This window comes from Macaca thibetana, chromosome 5, assembly GCF_024542745.1.
Source record: "Macaca thibetana thibetana isolate TM-01 chromosome 5, ASM2454274v1, whole genome shotgun sequence".
Classification (NCBI taxonomy): Eukaryota; Metazoa; Chordata; class Mammalia; order Primates; family Cercopithecidae; genus Macaca; species Macaca thibetana.
The window spans coordinates 61,828,399-61,848,972 of record NC_065582.1 but is presented as its reverse complement, the minus strand read 5'-3'; the positions used below and the strand labels follow the sequence as shown (position 1 = coordinate 61,848,972).

The window sequence follows — 20,574 nt, the reverse complement described above, 5'->3', positions numbered from 1 at the left end:
CTTGTCATTGTTGGTGAGCACATTCATGTATTTTTTTTTTTTTTTTTTTGAGCCACCATGTCCAGCCTAAATCTTTTAAATCCCTACCACAGCTAATATAATAAATATTGAATAAATTGTAATTTATTTTCTTTTCCTTGCTAATAAAAGTGATGATGCTGAATACACTGTGTTGAAAATATTCTGTAGACTTTTTTCTTTTTTTCTTTTTTGTTTTTTTGAGACGGAGTCTCACTCTGTCGCCCAGGGTGGAGTGCAGTGGTGCAATCTCGGCTCATTGCAACCTCCACCTCCCAGGTTCAAGCAGTTCTCCTGCCTCACCCTTCTAGTAGCTGGGATTACAGGCACACACCACCACGCCTGGCTAATTTTTGTATTTTTAGTAGAGATGGGATTTCACCATGTTGGTCAGGCTGGTCTCAAATTCCTGACCTTGTGATCCGCCAGCCTCTACCCCCCACAGTGCTGGGATTACAGGTGTGAACCACCACGCCCGGCCTGTGCACTTTCTTAATGGTTCTCTCTAGGATTTTTGTCTTTAATTCTGTATTTGGAAGTTTAAAGACTTAAATACCATTATAAAGTAGTCTCCCCTTCCCCTCAAAAAAGTAAACCAATTCAAAGACTCTGGAAGCTAATTGTTTAAATTTCAAGGGGTGGGGAATAATAAGATAATAAGTTCTTCTTTTTACTCTATCCTAGTTGATGGTATTGCTGGCTCCGAGGTAGATAAAGAGGCCCAGACATAAACCAGTGAACATCAGCAGGAGCCTTTTTTTTCCTATGAGGGTCAGTTTGTGAAAGATTATTTTATATGTGTTATTTTCTAATTCAAAATTAAAATAGCATTGATTTTCCTGAAAAATCACAGTAGAGCTTGCTGACTTCAATATAATGATGTGTGAGAAAATTGACCCCTCTCTTGTAGGTATAATTTAATACAGGGGCATATTAAATTACCACGTCAAGCCCTGGGTACTTACTAAGAAATTACCACATCAGGCTCCAGGTACTTACTAAAAAATTACTACATCAAGCCCCGGGTACTTTGGTTTGTGCCTATAGTTACAGCTACTCAGGACGCTGGGGCCAGAGTTTGAGTCCATCCTGGACAACACAGTCCTCAAAAAAAAGAAAAATTATCACATCTTAAAACTATATCACAAAACCCAGGGATCAAAGAAACTATATGCTATTCATCTTACTAATGTACCACAGTTTAACTGTTTCCCAATTGTTGACCATTTGGGTTCTTTATCTACTTCTATTTATTTGTTTAATTCAAAATATTTGATTATGTGTAGCCAGGACTCTTCTGTGCACTAGGGATACAGTGATTAAACAAGATTGAAAAGGTTGCCACCCATCTGTAACCTACAGTCTAGTGGGAGAGGACAGGCATGAAGCAAAAAGATAGCATATAAACATAAAGGAAATGGAATGTGTAGTGGGAATTACGTGATAGTGATGAGGAAACCACTTAGAAAGAAACAGGTAAGCTAGTCTGAAGGATGCAAAAGGCAGTTTAAGGGTAAGGAGTAGGTAGATAGTTGTCCGGGCAGAGTGAATAACAAATAGAAAGGTACTGAGACAGGAAGGCCTTCATTTTTGTTGTTGTAACAAATAGAAGAGTTGTTGGTGTATAGGATATAGGTGTGGAGAATGGGGGAATAGCCGGAAAAAAAAAAGTGAAATTGAGAGGGCAAATCAAGCGACAAATCGGGTAAAACCTTATAGTTCATGATAGTATCTAGATTTGTTTCTTAAGTGCTTTATGTTTATTTAACAAATAGCTGTGAGTACCTAAAATGTATGCTTGGCCATAGCAGCAAACAGAAAGATGGTTTCAACTCTCATGGAGTTTAAAATCTGTCAGGGAAGCCAGAGTCTAGAGGCACTTCCATTAAATTATCCCACTATTGATAATATTTCTATAAACATTTTTAAATCATTTCAAAGAATTAAGTTTATTAGCATTTCATATCCATTTTAAGATGTGTAATTTTCTGCTTTTAAATGTATCTTAATGAGTCTTGCAAATGATAACATCTTATATTTGCTGTTGACCATCACAATAGTCATGAGATACTTCTCATCACCTGTGTGTCTGTTAACTCGGTTGAAATTCCTAGTGGCATGACTAGGTAGTTGGCAACCTCTTGACATTTTAGTGAACAAACCATTTAAGGAGCATTCAAGGAAGGAATATGAGTCCTGGTTGTTCGAAAACAGGTTGTGATAAAGATACAGTCATAAGTCTTGTAGAATAGGTATTAGTGACTTATAAGAAAACACTAGAGACCATATTAGAGCAACTTTTAAACAAATGCTGGGTCATTTATACTCCTGATGACACATAGAATGATAGTGTATAGAAATATACATTAACAGCTGGATTAAGTGATTCAGAAGAGTTGGATTCTGAATGTGAAGAAATTTTAGAAATAACTACTTAATCTGGTTTATTTTCCTTTTCTCTATGAGAGATACAAATATATAAACAATAGAAGAGCTCTTTCAATAAATATAAAAATTCTAAGTGATAAGGCATTGTGACCTTTAGCATTTTTTTCTGAGTAATACAAAAGTTAGAGTTAATAACTCAACACTTTATCACTTTTTTCACTTATCTTACCTATCAACAGGGTTGGGGAGGTTGTAAGGTGGGGGAGGGCAGTTGAAATATCAGAAATAATTGATTTCTTTTTTCTTTTTTTTGAGACGAAGTCTTGCTCTGTCACCCAGGCTGGAGTGCAGTGGCACGATCTCAGCTCACTGTAACCTCCACCTCCCAGGTTCAAGCAATTCTCCTGCCTCAGCCTCCTGAGTAGCTGGGATTACAGGCACACACCACCACGCCCGGCTAATTTTTGTATTTTTAGTATTTTGTATTTTTAGTAGGGGTTTCACCATGTTGGTCAGGCTGGTCTCAAACTCCTGACCTTGTGATCCGCCTGCCTCAGCCTCCCAAAGAATAATTGACCTTTTAACTACAAAAAAAAAAAAAAAAAAAAATTAGCTCCTCTTTGGCAGAAATAAACTTTTATTCAAGATAGCTTTCTGGGTATTACAGATTTGCTTAATTCTAGATGTAGTTGAAGACCTAAATTATGCTGATTCCTACATTTCAAGCTTTCTTCAGGAGGATGGTGACAGATAGGATTAAGAAGGTGACCAAAAGGCCGGGCGCGGTGGCTCAAGCCTGTAATCCCAGCACTTTGGGAGGCCAAGACGGGCAGATCACGAGGTCAGGAGATCGAGACCATCCTGGCTAACACGGTGCACGGTGAAACCCCGTCTCTACTAAAAAAAATGCAAAAAACTAGCCGGGCGAGGTGGCAGGCGCCTGTAGTCCCAGCTACTCGGGAGGCTGAGGCAGGAGAATGGCGTAAACCTGGGAGGCGGAGCTTGCAGTGAGCTGAGATCCGGCCACTGCACTCCAGCCTGGGCGACAGAGTGAGGCTCCGTCTCAAAAAAAAAAAAGAAGGTGACCAAAAAAATCTATTATATATATGGGATTATTTGCCAAGTGGAGAGTTCATTTTGGAGATTTTATTGGTAGAAAGTTTGGTTTTTAGACATAAAAAGAAAAAAATCTTAAAAGTGTACCTTTTAATAATTTAGAAACACCCACTTTGAGTTTTGATTAATTTGATTAATTTTCATTAATTTATATCAAAACTCAGAGTGGGTATTTCTAATTATTTTACATTTTACAATTTAAAGATATGGTATTGTATTTGTGTAATTCATAGATTTTGTATCTTTTTCATTTTATTTTCTTGTGTTATTTATAAACATTTTTCATATCAAGTTGAATGTTCTCTTTTTTATTTATTTTTATTATAACTTTAAGTTCTGGGATATATGTGCAGAACATGCGGATTTGTTACATAGGTATACACGTGCCATGGTGCTTTGCTGCACCTGTCAACCCGTCATCTACATTAGGTATATCTCCTAATGCTATCCCTCCCCTAGCCCCCAACCCTTGAGTGTTCTCTTTTTTTTGTAAGCTTTTGTGAATCTTTATTTGTAAATTTGAATTGAGAACAATTTTCCATGTATTTTGCAATTACTTAGCCATAGACAAATCAAACAAGATTTATCCCATAGCATCAAATAGATCTTTCCACTTTACTTACCTGTTAATCTGTTTATTTGTAGCAATTCTCGTTTGAAAAATGAGCTTCTACTTAACTGTTTCTACATTTTACATTTCAAAACAAGCTTGAACTCTTAAGATGCAGTTTACATTTTTAAAACAAAAAAAAAGACACTGCATATATTATCAGTTATGTATTTTCTTTCTAGGATAAAATGCAGGTTGACCAAGAAGAAGGAGGGCAACAAAAATGTCATGCAGAACACACCCCAGAAGAGGAAATTGATCATACAGGAGCCAAAACAAAGGTTCGGTTTACTTTTTCTATAGTTGTGTCTTTTTGAAATTTATATTTTGAATTACTGTATTTTATAATGCTTTCTTTTAATGCACTTGATATTTTTGATTTTAGAACTGTGAGAAAGTATAGAAAGCTGATAGCCGGAATAAGTATACTTTAATGATTTATTAAGAGTTGTGTTTTTAAAAAATGAACCCTAACAACATCAGCAAAATTACCTTTTTTGGTAGGAAAAAAGATACATTTTTCATCAACTTTTTCTTTGGTAGGAAAAAAGATACATTTTTCATTAACTTTTTTTTTTCATCTCATTTGAACACATGTACACATAGAGGGGAACAACAAACATTGATGCTTAGTGGAGGGTGGAGGGTGGAGGGTGGAAGGGAGGGAGAGGATCCCTCCCCTTAACGGGTACTAGGCTTAATACCTGGGTGGTGAAATAATGTGTACAACAAGCCCCTGTGACATGAGTTTACCTATATAACCTGCACGTGTGCCCTTGAACTTATTTAAAAAAAAAAAAAAAAAAAAACTTTTATCAAAGAAACGAACAATAAAATTGCCTAAATTCTTTACCTTATTTCCTTAATTCATTATTTCTCATGCTTCACCAATAACTGCATTGTATTTCTTTTTTTTTTTTTTTTTTTTTTTTTTTTGAGACGGAGTCTCGCTGTGTGGCCCAGGCTGGAGTGCAGTGGCCTGATCTCGGCTCACTGCAAGCTCCACCTCCCGGGTTCACGCCATTCTCCCGCCTCAGCCTCCGAGTAGCTGGGACTACAGGCGCCCGCCACCACGCCCGACTAGTTTTTTGTATTTTTAGTAGAGACGGGGTTTCACCGTGTTAGCCAGGATGGTCTCGATCTCCTGACCTCGTGATCCACCCACCTCGGCCTCCCAAAGTGCTGGGATTACAGGCTTGAGCCACCGCACCCGGCCAACTGCATTGTATTTCTAAAGTATGAATACATAAGTTAAAATTTTAACTTTAAGTGAAAAAAATCGTTTCAGAAAAATATGAGATGGAACAAGCTATATGAGGAAAACTTATATTAGCTGTACTCTGTATCTCAGAATTAACCACTCTAAGTATATCATAAAATATTTTTCTATGTGCAAAAAATAATACTTTCAGAAATAAAATGTTAAAGGATAAATGATTTATTGAGAGTAATTATTTTTCTAAGACAGCGATTGCCAATAAGACAGAAGGGAGAGACCTTGCCCCAGTCACCCAGATGAATGTGGTTATAACTCTTAAGCTGTCATCTTCAACAGATTTTTCTAACCTGCATAGAGTTTAATCTATGCAGGTTAGCCAAATAGATTCATTTCTCAGAGATTATAAAAATTTAATTTTAAATCTTAGATTCTAAAGTTATTTAAAACCTGGAAACTTTTTTTCTGGCATTTTTCAAAATTTTAATTGTTGAACAGCTTTATTGAGATTTAGTTTACATATTCAATTCATCCAATTAGATGTACAGTTTTTAGTATATTCAGTTGTGCAACCATCATCACAATTTTAGAACATTTTCATCATCCCAAAGAGAGGCCTTGTATCTATTAACAGTGACTTCCCATTTCCCTTCAACCCTCTCCCTGCCAGCCATAGGGAATAGGCAATAGATTTGCCTATTGTGAACATTTCATATACATATAGTTATACAGTATGTGCTTATTTGTGACTGGCTTCTTTCACCAAACATAATGTTTTCAAGGTTCATCCAGGTTGTAGGAAATATCACTATTCCTTTTTATGGCTGAATAATATGACATTGTATGAATACATACTACATTTTATTTAGCCATCTATCAATTGATAGACATTTGGGTTATTTTCACTTTTTTACTATTATGAATAATGCTGTTATGAACAATCATGTACAAGTTTTGCAGGGGTGTGTATTTTCATTTTTCTTGGGCATATACCTAGGAATGGAATTGCTGGGTCATAATTGTTCAACATTTTTGTTAACATTGTTTTGTTAATATTGTCATCTTTAACATTTTGAGGAACTTCCCAACGGTTTTCCAGAATGGCTGCAACATTTTACAATCCTGCAAACAATGTATGAGAGGTTGCAGTTTCCCCACATCCTCACCAACACTTATTTTTTTTTTTTTTTTTTATAGCCACCGTAATGGGTGAGAAGTAGCTACTCATTTTAGTTTTGCTTTGCATTTCCAACCCAATATTTTAATATAGAAACTAGGATTTAACATACCCAGACTACAAAATACCATCAGTCTTAAGGTAGTACTTTAAAATAAGTATAACAGATCACAATCGTTTTGATTTTACTTTCTGTTTTACCTCTTAAATCTATTTTTAAGCTAATTTTAGAAATTTATACTTCTCTTTCGGATTTGCAGTCAGCTGTCTCAGACAAACAAGACCGATTAAATCAGACACTTAAAAAAGGAAAAGTCAAAAGTATTGATCTACCGATCCAGAGTAGCCTATGTAGACAACTGGGCCAAGATCTTCTCAACAGCTACATTGAAAATGAAGTATGTAAATCTGAGTTGATGTTGAAATAGGTGGTAATTTATTCCGATATTTTGTAGAAGTCAATGATTATCTCCAAAATTTAGGGCACTAGTTTATAACTCCTAAGGAATTATATTAAGTAAATTACTAAACTGCTTTATTTTTTACAAAATACTGAGCTGTATTAATGCCTTATGTACCGTGTAGCTTTCATCTTAGTTGCGTGAAAAACATGTATTGCCTCCTTTATAGGGAAAGACTTCTGAAATTGATTCTTCCTTTTATCCTGTCTTTAACAATGACACCCAGCAGACAACATATGGGGAAATATTAGCTGTTCCCCTCTTCTCCTGCGTTGTCCTTAAAGATTATATCTCTATTCAAAATGTTTTCTGACATCCATTAAATTTTTTTTTTAAATCTTTGTCATTCTTGACATTTTCTTACATGTTCTTTTCTATTTACATGTTTAAGTTACAGTCTCTAGAGGAAATGAGTGTTGTTTCTTTACCAGTATCTGTGTAAGAAGTAATTTATATTTTGTAACTTTGCATTTAAGTGGTAGTTCCTAATTTTTACAAGCTTGGCCTGCATTAAAAGGTCAGTCTTCTGACTTTACAATGCTTGCTTTTGTAGTACCTACCTATATCATCTATTCATTAATTGTTAACAGCTGCATTTTATGTGAAGCAAGCATTCCTGGAGATCCTGAATAATTTGGAATTTGTGTGTCTTGAGAAAAACTTTCCCAAAGGAATGAATTGTAGGGAAGCACGGTTATAGCAAATTTTGTATATAAAATGAGATTTTCTTAACTTTTGAATATCTCATTTTCAGTTCACAAATATGAATACATGGTAGTTGATAAAGGGATTCTTATGTTTACATGTGTTTTTATTAAAGTGAAAATTTTGCTCAAGTATTATAATCTTCAGGTTATTTCTTTGCTTTTGTTCATCATAAACTAACATCTATAAATACTTTTTATTTATACCCTGAAACCTATGAAGTGTAGGTTTTGTTAGAGAACTACATTTTACAGGTGAGGAAACTGAGACACAAGTAGATTAAATAACCCAGGATCAGAAATACCCTTTAGATTTGGATCCAGGTGATTGTTCTCCAAAGCTCAATATCATAACAGCTATACCATATCCACCCCCACAAGGCTTTTATTCAGTACCAGTTATGTGTCAAACATTTAACTAAATATTTGACATGAATTCTCTCAACCTTATTAGCAGCCCTATGAGTTAGATGGAATTATGCCATCTGTTTTAGGATAAGATAACTTATGTTTAAATGATTTTTCTGCTATCTCAAGATAGTAAATAGGGAACCTAGGATTTTAACCTGAGTATGTAGAATGACATAGGTTATGTTTTCTTTTGTTTTTTAACAGCTTTATTGAGATACATGTACATATCATAACCCATTTAAAGTATACAATCCAGTGGTTTTTGGTATACTACATTAAATTTTTACATGAAATTTGCTATTATAACCATTTTTAAGTGTGTAATTCAATGACTTTAATTACATTCACTGTATTGTGCATCCATCACCACTGTCTGTTTTCAAAACAATTCCATCACCCCAAACGTAAACTCTATAATAACTTGCTTTCCTCCCTTCTCCCAGTCCCCTACTTTCTGTCTTTGTGAATTGCCTAGTTATCAATAGATAAGAATCATGTTAAGTGGGATTATACAATGCGTGTCCTTTTGTGTCTGGCTTATTTGGCATAATGACTTCAAGATTCACCTTGTTTCAGCACGTATCATAACTTCATTTCTTCTTAAAATGAAATAAAATACTACATTGCGTTTATATACTTTTTTTATTCGTTCATCTATTAGTGTGCATTTGGGTTGTTTTTACTTTTTGGCTATTGTGAGTAATGCTGCAGTGAACATTGACATACAAATATCTGTTCAAGTCTCTGCTTTCATTTTTTTTGTGGGTGTATCTAGGAGTGAAATTGAAATTCTGCACTTAGCATTTTGAGGGACAGCCAAAACATTTTCCATAGTGGCTGCAGCATTTTACATTCCTCTCAGCAGTGTACAAGGGTTTCACTTTCTCCACATCCTCATGAATACTTATTTTTTTATTGTAATCATTCTAGTGAGTGTGAAGTGGTATCTCATTGTGGTTTTGATTTCTGTTTCCCTAATGCGTATTCTTATGACAACTAATCTGAAGCTTTTTGAATAGGGGAAGATGATTATGCAAGATAAGTTAGAGAAAGAAAGAAATGATGCTAAGAATGCCGTTGAAGAATATGTATATGATTTTAGAGACAGGCTGGGCACTGTCTATGAAAAATTCATCACTCCAGAAGTAAGTCTAAATTCTGTAATTTTTTGTGAGGACTATTTAAATGTTTACTTGAGAATGCTAGTACAAATTACATAAATAAATGTACCAAATGTTGTTATTGTTGCCAATCTTGGGCCCATATGGGGAAGGTTCTTAGTTATTTTTGCAAGTTGCAGAAGTATGGTTAAAAACATATTTTTGAATAAGAAGTTAGAAAATTTTGAAATTTAATATTTTATACTTGAAAAACATTCTGTCTTTCCATAATTTTTACTTTTTTAAAATTTATTTATTTGAGATAGCATCTAGCTCTGCCACCCAGGCTGGAGTGCAGTGTCACGATTTCAGCTCACTGCAACCTCTACTTCCCAGGCTCAAGCAATCCTCTCACCTCACCCTCACAAGTAGATGGGAATACAGGCATGTGCTGTCACGCCTGGCTAATTTTTTAATTTGTTGTAAAAACATGATTTTGCCATATCACCCAGGCTGGTCTCTTGGTTCTGGGCTCAAGCGATCCTCCCACCTTGGCCTTTCAAAGTGTTGGGATTACAGGCATGAGGCACTGCACTGGGCCCAATGATGACTTTTATTTCTTAGGAAAGTATTTTTAATTAGTGTCTCTCAAATATATTACTAGGACATGAATAAACTGTCTGTAATACTGGAAGACACAGAAAACTGGCTTTATGAAGATGGAGAGGACCAACCTAAACAAGTTTATGTGGATAAGCTTCAAGAACTAAAGGTACATTTTTTAAAGTCCATGTTAGTGTAAATCAGTAATTTTTTCTAAAAATTAGGGTGTAAGAGCACAGTGTATGTTCTATTAATTTTTAATTTTTTAATTGAGGGGAAAATTGTATATATGGTGTACAACATGATGTTTTGATTATGCACACATTGTAGAATGGCTAAGTCAAACTATTTAACAAATGAGTTACCTCACATATGTTTCTTTGGGAGGGAGAACACTTAAAATCTACTCTCTCAAGCAATTTTCAAATGTACAGTATATTGTTATGTATATATGTACAATAGATCTCTTGGACTTACTCCTCTTGTCTAATTGAAATGTTGTGTCCTTTGACCAATAGCTCTCCATCATACCACCTGATAACCACCAATTCTACTATCTGCTTCTAAGAGTTTACCTTTTTTAGAGTCAACCTTTGAGATCATACAGTATTTGTCTTTTTGTGCCTGGCTTATTTCACTTAGCATAATGTCCTCCAGGTTCATCTAAATTGTCTCAAATGATAGGATCTATTTCTTTTTAAGGCTGAGTAGTATTCCATTGTGTATGCATGCCACATTTTCTTTGTCCAACCTTTAATTGATGGACACTTACATTGATTCTGTATTTTGGCTATTGTGAATAATGCTGCAGTGAACGTGGAGTGCAGATATCTCTTTGGCATACTGATTTTATTTTCTTTGGATATATACACAGTAGTGAGATTGCTGGATCGGTATGTTTTTAGTAAGTACATGAAAAATTACTAAATCAGAAATGTATAAGAGGAAATGTTCTAATTTTAAAAGCATTTTGAGAGGCAAGCAGTGCTACATAATTGAAATCAGATATTGTATAGTCATAATGTCAAAATATAAATGTTTATAGATGATCAGTGTTACTTTTGCACAAGTTAAATATTACTGGCATGTCTTTAAGAAGTGATAAGTATATCATCTTGACCCTTTCTTATCCATTAAGGGAGTCATCCTCTTCCCCTGCTCCTCTGACTCTTGACTGTCTGATGTTAGGGAGTAATACTACAGTGGCCTGTTGTATTTTCACAGTGTAGCTCATGGGGATACCTGACCAGCCAAGGACTTAAAAAATAGTACCACTGCTCTTGAATTTTAACGTCCTTTCACAAATAAGGAGACTTGGCCACAAAATCTCCTTTTTTAGGTCAGTGGTGTTATTTTAGGGAAAGATCACTGTTGACTCCTTTCTCCATACTTGCTACCAAATCTGGAAAAAATACCTTAAAAGATTAAAAGTTTATATTGGGCTGGGCGCTGTGGCTCACACCTGTAATCCCAGCACTTTGGGAGGCCGAGGCGGGCAGATCACAAAGTCAGGAGATCGAGACCATCCTGGCTAACACGGTGAAACCCCATCTCTACCAAAAAAAAAAAAGAAAATACAAAATATTAGCCGGGCATGGTGGCGGGCACCTGTAGTCCCAGCTACTTGGGAGACTGAGGCAGGAGAATGGCGTGAACCCGGGAGGGAGCTTGCAGTGAGCTGAGATTGCGCCACTGCACTCCAGCCTGGGCGACAGAGCGAGACTCCGTCTCAAAAAAAAAATTAAAAAAAAAGTCTATATTGGAAGGATGAAGGAAATTTTCAGTCATTCCTTCTTAGTATGGATCATAGCAGTTCTTTAATGTGCGTATGAATTACCTGGGTGCTTACTGAAATGGAAATTTTGATTCAGTAGATACAAGGTGGACCCACTTTTAACAAGCTTCCAAGTGATGCTGATGCTGCTGGTCCCCGAACCATTCTTTGAGTAGGAAGGGATTACATAGATGCTACATGATGACATTAACAAGGATTTTTAGAATATGGGAAAAGATGGCCCTTTACAACTTGGGACAGGCATGAGGTGGGGGAGGGTGTGCAAAAGAAGTTACTCAACTTAAAAGAAGTTAATATTGTGCAAAAAATTACCTTCAACAACAAATTACTTCCAAAAGAAATAATTAGAAAACCTAAGTTTATGATAGCAAAACTAGGCTTTACCATATCTTCTTGGTGGTTTTTAATCCCTATCTCCCTAAAAGAAACACAAGCTGGCCACGCTCAGTAGCTCACACTTGTAATCCCAGCACTTTGGGAGCCGAGGTGGGTGTATCACCTGAGGTAAGGAGTTCCAGACCAGCCTGGCTAACATGGTGAAATCCCATTTCTACTTAAGAGTACAAAAAATTAGCCAGGCATGGTGGCATGCACCTGTAATCCCAGCTACTCAGGAGGCTGAGGCAGGAGACACGCTTGAATCCAGGAGGCGGAGGTTGCAGTGAGCTGAGATCGCATCATTGCACTCCAGCTTCGGCAACAAGAGTGAAACTCCTTCTCAAAAAGAAACACAAGCCAAGCAGCAGAGGCCAGTAGAAATAACTGGAAATCCCAGCAGTTCCTATCATGGATTCTTCTGCTTCAAATATATAAGTAGCCATAGAAATTAGTATTACAGAAGTTTTCACAAGTTTTACTTTTTCTGTAATGTTGGCAATTTGAGAGGCCAAGGCAGGAGAATCACTTGAAGCCAGGAGTTCAAGACCAGCCTTGAGCAAAAAAGCAAGACCCCATCTCTACAAAAAAATAAATTAGCCAGGCACAGTGGTATGTGCCTGTAGTTCCAGGTTGGGAGGCTGAGGCAGGAGGATCACTTGAACCCAGGAGTTTGAGGCTACAGTAAGCCGTTGCCATTGCACTCCAGCCTAGGTGACACAGCAAGACCCTGTCCCAATGGAAAAAAAAAAAAGCACTACTTGCTTCCCTTTCAAAAACATTTAAACTATAAAGAATATGATATGAATAGACCAAATTTAGTAATGGTATCCTGGAACAGATGATAATGAACTCTGAATAAAGACTGTAGTTCAGTTAATAGTAATGCTCCAGTGGTAGTTTCTTAGTTTTGACAAATGTATCCTAAGATGCTAACATTAGAGAAAAGCATAGAGAAGCGTCTGGTGCTTGCTCTCTGTATAATTTCCTTTTAACTTTTCTGTAAATCTAAAATTGTTCTAAAATAAGCCGATTTTTATTTAAGTATATAAAGAATTTAAAAGAAAATAGTTATTTTATCCTTCTAATGTGCTCCCCTTCCCAAAACTACAGTCTGTTTTAACATTTAGAAACTCTTTAATCCAAGACATGTAAGGGAAAAACCTACATATACTACAGTACTCATTTTACTGATTAAATATACAAATAATGTTTAGTTGATAATAATTATCAGTCCCAGTAATTATGTTGTACATAGAGGGTTATATTATGGTTTTGAGTATTTGATACCAAGTTTCAAATCTACAAATTCTGCATGCAGTATAGTTTTTATGGTTTTCTTATTTTAATAGTTCTACAAAGTTTTAACACCCAGCTTTTAAGGAATTAAAGTTTTGGTTGAGATTTCGGATTGGAGAAGCTAAGACGTAATCTTAATGAGTGAGAAAAAGAGATAAGGTGTGAGGAAGGCATCCGTGTGTAGGATTGAGGAAGTAGCTACTGGAACTCGCTTCCATATAGGAAAATAAGAGGGGACATATTTTTATCTGTCCATCTTTTCTATTTATCATCCTATAAGGGCCTATAAAAGTTTTCTGTTAAAACTCAAATAATAACATTTTTTCTTCTTTAAAAATTTCTCATGTTGACAGAAATATGGCCAGCCTATTCAAATGAAGTACATGGAGCATGAAGAGAGACCAAAAGCCTTAAATGACTTGGGAAAAAAGATCCAACTTGTCATGAAAGTGATAGAAGCTTATAGAAACAAGGTATTGAATTCATAAAGCCAATTGTTGACGATGGCATGTGCATGGTACATAGAATGGGGCAAATCTAAAAGTTCTCAGCTACAAAGCTATAGCAGTTGTAGCTATCAAATTCCAGAGACTTTGTATACCAAATTTAAAACTTACTTTTTTATTGGAGAATTTCACTTAAGGATTCTGATACATTTGAAATAACAGTGAAGGTACGGAGCTTTCATCTTTTAGAATTTCCTGAAACTACATTATAAAATAACCCAGTGACCAAATCCATTGTTTTCTTCTTAGCGATTTCATTTTTATGTTTTTTATGTAGTGAAACAGAGGACCTCTTTGACTTTTTTTTTAAATTATGGACCTCTTTGAGACTGGACTCTGCTAGCCATTATTTTGTTTCTTGGCTCATTTTTCTTTTAGTTGCTTTTTGTCCTCCAGTCCATTAGTCATCCATAATCTCCTGTATGCTTTATTCTTTTATAAACATATTCAAATCTATATAACCTTAATCTTTCCACTGTCTTTAAGTCTCAAATATGTAGTTATACAGATGATATTTCCATTTAGATATAACCATAAAATTTGAGAAAATTAAGCTTATTGTTTTGTTTCCTCTAAATCAGTAGTTATCAGACTTTTTTTAAGACAAACAATATTTTAGGCTTTACAGTTTTTACGTGTCTATACAGCTATTCATATCTGCCATTGTAGCACAAAAGTACCATAGACAGTATGCAAACTAATGGACATGGCTGTGTTCCCAAAAACTTTATTTAAAAAATCATAAGCAGTGGCTGGATTTAGCTGATGGTACAAGTTTTTTGATCCCTACTCTAAGGAAATATTCTCTGTAATCCCTAGTTTTTGTCATTATGTTAAACGTGCATTAGTAGGAAGAAGAGACCAGAGACCAGCACCAGAAATACTCAAACATGTGAAAATAGCTTACATTTATTGAGCATGTCATGAATTTTAAGTACTTTGTGTGGATTATCTCACCAGGATATATCCTATACAAAGTTAATGTTATCTTTATTTTACAACTAAGAAAACAGAAATGCTTAAGCAACTTACTGAGGTTTACCCAAGTAGTTAATGATGGAATCAACATTCAAACCTAACCAGTCTGACATCAACATACAAATTCTCAGCAACTATATTGCTTCCCACTACACAAAATGGAAAAGAGTTACTTATTTTAGAAATAAGAGATTCTTGAGTTTTGTGAAACAAAAACTGCAGTCCAGCAGACCTAAAGGAAAAATTCAGATATTGATTGTAAATATGCCGTTAATATCAGTGTTCAAATTGTTCTTATAGGCACAGATAGAATGTAAGGATAATGAAAAAGTAAGAAAGAAGAAACAACCCAATGAAAACACCAAGAATATTTTAAATCTGGTATAATTACTAGTGGCACAGTTCTCCCCAGGCTTTAGCTATCTTCTTCAATATACAGGTTTAAGATATTATCCCACACAAGGCAAGACTTCACTTTTGCTCAAACATTTGAGTTTTTATTATGTGCTAGGCTGTTTTCTAGGTGATTGAACTATAGTGTCAAACAAAACATTGAACTTGTTTTTAATATGCTTCAATAGTGAAAAGTGGACAATAAATTACTGTAAGTTATATCAGATAGTAATAAAAAGCTGAAGAAAAAGTAAAGGACTGCCAGAGTTGGTAGAAGTTTGTCAGAAGGGTGTACTAATAAGGTGATACACATGTTAGGAGAGAAATGAAGAAGTGAAAACTCAAAGATATGTGATAACTGGAAGAGAAATGTTCTAGACAAAGAATTGCAGTTGCAAAACACCAAGGGGAGAACATGTTAGAGGAACAGCAAGGTCAGTGTGGTTGAAAATAGGGGTAAGTGTGGCAGTTGCCAGATCATAAATGGGTCTGTTGGCCCTTGTAAAAGTTTGGGTTTTACTCTGAGATAGGAAGCTGTTGGAGGTTTTTGAGCACAGGAGTAATAACATTTGGCTTTTTTTTTTAAGGATCTGGAGGCAGAGAGACAGATTAAGACATTATTAGAATAATACCAGCAAGAAATGATGGAGGCTCGAACCCAGAGATTAGGGTTGGGGAGCCAAGAAGTGGTCAGATTTTTCCATTTATTTTGAAGGTAGACGCTTTTAAGATTTCCTGATAGATTTGATGTAAATCTATCACAAATAAGTTGAAAATGACTCCAAGGATTTTGACCTGAAAGAATGAAGTTTCCATTTGCTGAGATGAAGAAAACTGGGAAGAGGAGGTGGGGACATAATCAGTTGTTTGAAACATAAGCATTTTTTTTTTAAAGCATGTGGGTAGAGAGATGAATGAGGATGAAATGGCAAAAGAAACTTAAAAAGTGATCCATGACATAGGAAGAAATTCAAGAAAATGTGGCAACCTAGAAACTGAGTCAGACGATTGATGCATGATTTCTGATCATACAAGCAGAAAGAGGACTTGGGTATCTGAGGGAACTTTATGGGTTTTTTGTTTGTTTGGGGTTTTTTTCCTTCATATATATAGCTTTATGATTTTAAAAATGGCATCACCATCCTCCCACTTCTTTGACTTTGGAGTGTTCTTACATTCTCTTTCCCTTTATATTCTGTGTCCAAACTGTAATCCATCAGGAGATTCTCTTTCTGTATGTTCATTGCCATTTCTTTCTGATTCTATCACTACTAATCTAAACCATGACTACTTGGTTGTCTATTACATGTGACAACTGCAGTTTCTCTTTTTCAGAAAGAATTTTGTCATTTTTCTAATCAAGAATTTAACATACTTTTCTGTTATATATTCATAATTTTGTGTCTAATTTGCTATATGCCTTGTTCACCTTATTTCTCCTTTACACATTCCATTTCGTTGCAGCTTCTTTCTTGGCTAAGTGCTTTCTCCATGAGTATTCCTTAGTAGTCATTCTTTCCCAAACGTGATTTCTTCAGAGAACCTTTCCTTTTTAAACTCACACTGATTTTATCTTTTATCCCATTCTCTTCAGTTCTGTGTTATTTGTATGTGGTTTCTTCAGATGAATACATTTGAGGTATACAGTCAATAAGAGTCTAAATTTTTAAAGTAGAAATTATTAATAAACTGGTGCTACCTGAAAAATCATTACATGCAGTCAAGCTTTTTTTTTTTTTTTTTTTTAAATAGGATGAAAGATATGACCATCTGGATCCTGCTGAAATGGAAAAGGTTGAAAAATATATCAGTGATGCCATGAGTTGGCTGAATAGTAAGATGAATGCACAAAACAAACTAAGTCTCACTCAAGATCCTGTGGTAAAAGTTTCAGAAATAGTAGCAAAGTCAAAGGTAAGAAGTTTACGAAATTGCCTTTTTAATGGTTTCAAGGATTAAAATTTTTTAATGAGAGTCATACTTTGGCAAATAATCAACTTGCAGAAGAACTTAGAAGAACAGAAATTTAAGGCTAATTTTTTATTTAGTTAAATTAAGATTTTAGGTATGGGGTAATTGATTTAATTTGTCATACAAGGCTGGTTTTTAAACTTCAAGAGTAATATAGAATGAAATAAAAGCAATGTGGCAACTTCTGATTAAGTATTTCAGATTTATAGGTTGGATGAGACCTCTAAGTCTTCATTACAGAATTTTTCAGTATAAGTCTGTCTTTGACCTAGTTTGAAGTGTATAAATTTTCATGGTAAAATCTTATTCCGAGATAAACTTTTCAGTTTAAAAAACACTGCCAATGAAAATGTTGGCCAGGCGTGGTGGCTCATATCTGTAATCCCAGCACTTTGTGGGGGTTGAGACAGCTCATGTCTGTAATCCCAGCACTTTGTGGGGGTTGAGAAAGGCAGACTGCTTGAACCCAGGAGTTAGAGACCAGCATAAACAACATGGCGAAACCCTGTCTCTACAAAAAATACAAAAATCAGCTGGGCATAGTAGCGCATATCTGTAGTCCCAGCTACTCAGGAGGCTGAGGCAGGAGGCTCCCTTGAGCCCAGGAATTTGAGGCAGCAGTGAGCTACAATCGTGCCACTGCACTCCAGCTGGGCGACAGAGCAGGACCCTGTCTATTTAAAAAAATAAAAAGGCATCTAAATACCTATCACTAGGAAACTAGATCAATAAATTGATGCATCCATACAACACTATGCAGCCATTAAATATAGCATTTTACATATAGAGATATCTATTTAGATATAAAGATGTATACAGTGTATTGCTAAGTTAAATTACAAAACCTAAATAAAATGTGTTCATTTGTATAAATATGTGTGCTCATAGATTTGTTTATATGTATGTGTATGCATGAATATACATCTAGAAGGATATCCACCAAAGGTTAATATTCTTTATTTGTAGGAGATGGAATTTCAGGGGATTTTAAAAATATTCAGTATGTTTTGGGATATGTTAATTTTTCTTTTTTTAACAAAAGCTGGTATTTTTAATAAATGCGTAATAAAAATATTTTTATTCTAACAAAGTTTTGCCAAGAAGCTATAATATATATTTTACTCCTAATGAGATGAGATGTGGAGTGTGACAAGAGCAGTTTGCAACTAAAACATTCCCCCTAGGATGTTAATCCCTATATTTCCGTCCCTACCCCAATCTTTGTGACATTGATCTTCAAAGGTTTTTAAATTTCAGTAGTGTTTGTATAGTGTTCTTCTGTTTGTACGTAAAAAGCAAGGAAATTGAAGAACATTGTTTCATTTAAATTATTAAGTTGCAGTTTACTTTCATGGCACTTTTTCCCTCAACAGAAGAGGCTACTGAGCTATTTTCAAAAAAAAAAAAAAAAAGTTGTTTGTGTATTTGTATGATTCCATTTATTAGAATTGTTTTCATATAAATGTTGAAAATTTTCAATTTATGAAATAGGTGTTATTTGATGTAATTCTCATAGCAAAGCATTACACATAATGTAAAGGAAGAATTAAAAATTATTCCTGCCAAAGTAAACTATATTTGAATTATTATAAAGAAACAAGTTTTAGAAAGGTTAAGTACAAAAAATAATTGTTTACGATTCAATAATTTTTGACTGCCACAGACATATACTAACAAAGAAGGTAAATCTTTCATGAGGCATTTGAAGAAAACAGTTGGTTATCTGGCTGAGCTAACACAAATTCAGAAAGGTGGAATTATGTGAAAATTCAGAAAGTTAATGTGAAATTTAGAAAGTTAATGGTAACTTGTTCTGTAATCATTTTAATATAATCAATTTCTTCGTGTCTTTAGGAACTGGATAATTTCTGTAACCCCATCATTTATAAGCCCAAACCAAAAGTAGAAGTTCCTGAAGACAAAGCAAAAGCTAATAGTGAACACAATGGCCCAATGGATGGACAGAGTGGAAATGAAACGAAATCAGATTCAACAAAAGACAGCTCACAGCATACTAAATCCTCCGGAGAGATGGAAGTGGACTAAGTCTTAATTTTACCTTCACATAATTCAAACAGTGCAAGTAACCACGGGGTCCATCTTTTACATCTGGTACACACAACAGATGTTCAGTTTTCTTAACCTCTTTTTGTCATTTGTTTTTTGGAGTAGTTTTGAAAAGTGTTTTATATTGAGTGCACTTCTGTTCATTTCCATTGCTGCTTACATGAAGCTTTAGCCGAATTAGATTTACAAGACAATTTAAGCTTTCCAGATACATTTTATATCAAACATAACAGAATTGATAGATAGTTGGCAACAGTCTACCTTATTTAAAGCTTCTACTGGGATAAACCTCAATTCCTTTATTCAGGAAAGGATACTTTATTGCACTATTGTTGCAGATGCATAGATTTCATTGCAACTTTATTTTGAAAAACAAATGGAAATTGATGGGGTTGAAAGCTACGGAGGCACTGACCTTTTTCTAGTTATTGTATTGTTACAATTTAAATATTAAAACAAATAAGAGCTTTCTCAACAAATTAGTCCATCTCATTGATGTACCACAGAACTCCAAAGCTTTGCTATCATCACATAAATGAACTAAATCACATGTGAAAGGGAACACACCCGATTTTATGTTAAGGTGAAACCAGCAGTTTGCTTCTTTTATTAGTAATGTGGATTGATGTTTTCTCAGAGTAACTCATCTTTTTTGCTTGAAATTTTTGATCTTGTCCTGAAGACTAGCTGCTGCTAAAAACAATGCTAGCCTAAAGACACAGGAGTCTGTGACAAAATGACCTTCATGTTAAGGGGAAATGCTGTTTATCTACTCAGACATGCATCTGTGATGTTCATAGCCTTGTTTCAGTTATAATAGTTGTCTTGTTTTTTTCTTAATTGATTTTGTTAATAATACCTTAACACAGGGTAGGGAGAAGTGGCACAGTGTATTGCATTATATACATTTATCATTGATTTACCTAATGTTACCTTGTAGATTAAACACTATTAAGTGGTAATACTTGAAAAGGAGCACTTATACCGTAAGTCTTAGGAAATAATGTTTGTAATAAACTTAACTATGTTACATATCAACAGGCAAAAATATAGAATGTTACATAGTGTTGTATGATGTGATTAAATTATAGTTCCTGCTGTTAACATTACCTTTTGAAACCTTGGCTCCAGTTTTGGTGGTGCTTATACAAATTAAATGGGAAAAGGGACTGTAAACTTAAGATGTATTTTAAGGACTTTATCTGTGCTTCATCACCAAACTTGTTCACATTGTTAATTTCTGTCCAGAGACCTGAAACTGTTTTAAGTATGGGAACAGACCGAAATGATGTTTCGACCTACAAGAGACAGAAGCATAGACAAGTGTATGAGCCCTTATGTCCTTAATGCCAATCAACTAGATTGACCTAGGTTAAAATTTCAAAA

The 20,574-nt window shown here is 34.9% G+C and overlaps 1 protein-coding gene across 1 annotated transcript in view; it reads left to right on the top strand.

The window, feature by feature from the left end:
• HSPA4L (heat shock protein family A (Hsp70) member 4 like) overlaps positions 1–20,369 on the top strand; it is a 58,429-nt gene extending 38,060 nt beyond the window's left edge. The window contains exons 14-20 of the mRNA XM_050792364.1: positions 4,315–4,413; positions 6,786–6,923; positions 9,121–9,246; positions 9,866–9,973; positions 13,627–13,746; positions 16,903–17,064; positions 18,976–20,369. Coding sequence (XP_050648321.1) covers positions 4,315–4,413; positions 6,786–6,923; positions 9,121–9,246; positions 9,866–9,973; positions 13,627–13,746; positions 16,903–17,064; positions 18,976–19,167 — 945 coding nt within the window. The 3' untranslated portion in view covers positions 19,168–20,369. The remainder of the gene's footprint in view (positions 1–4,314; positions 4,414–6,785; positions 6,924–9,120; positions 9,247–9,865; positions 9,974–13,626; positions 13,747–16,902; positions 17,065–18,975) is intronic.
• Positions 20,370–20,574: the final 205 nt, after the last annotated feature.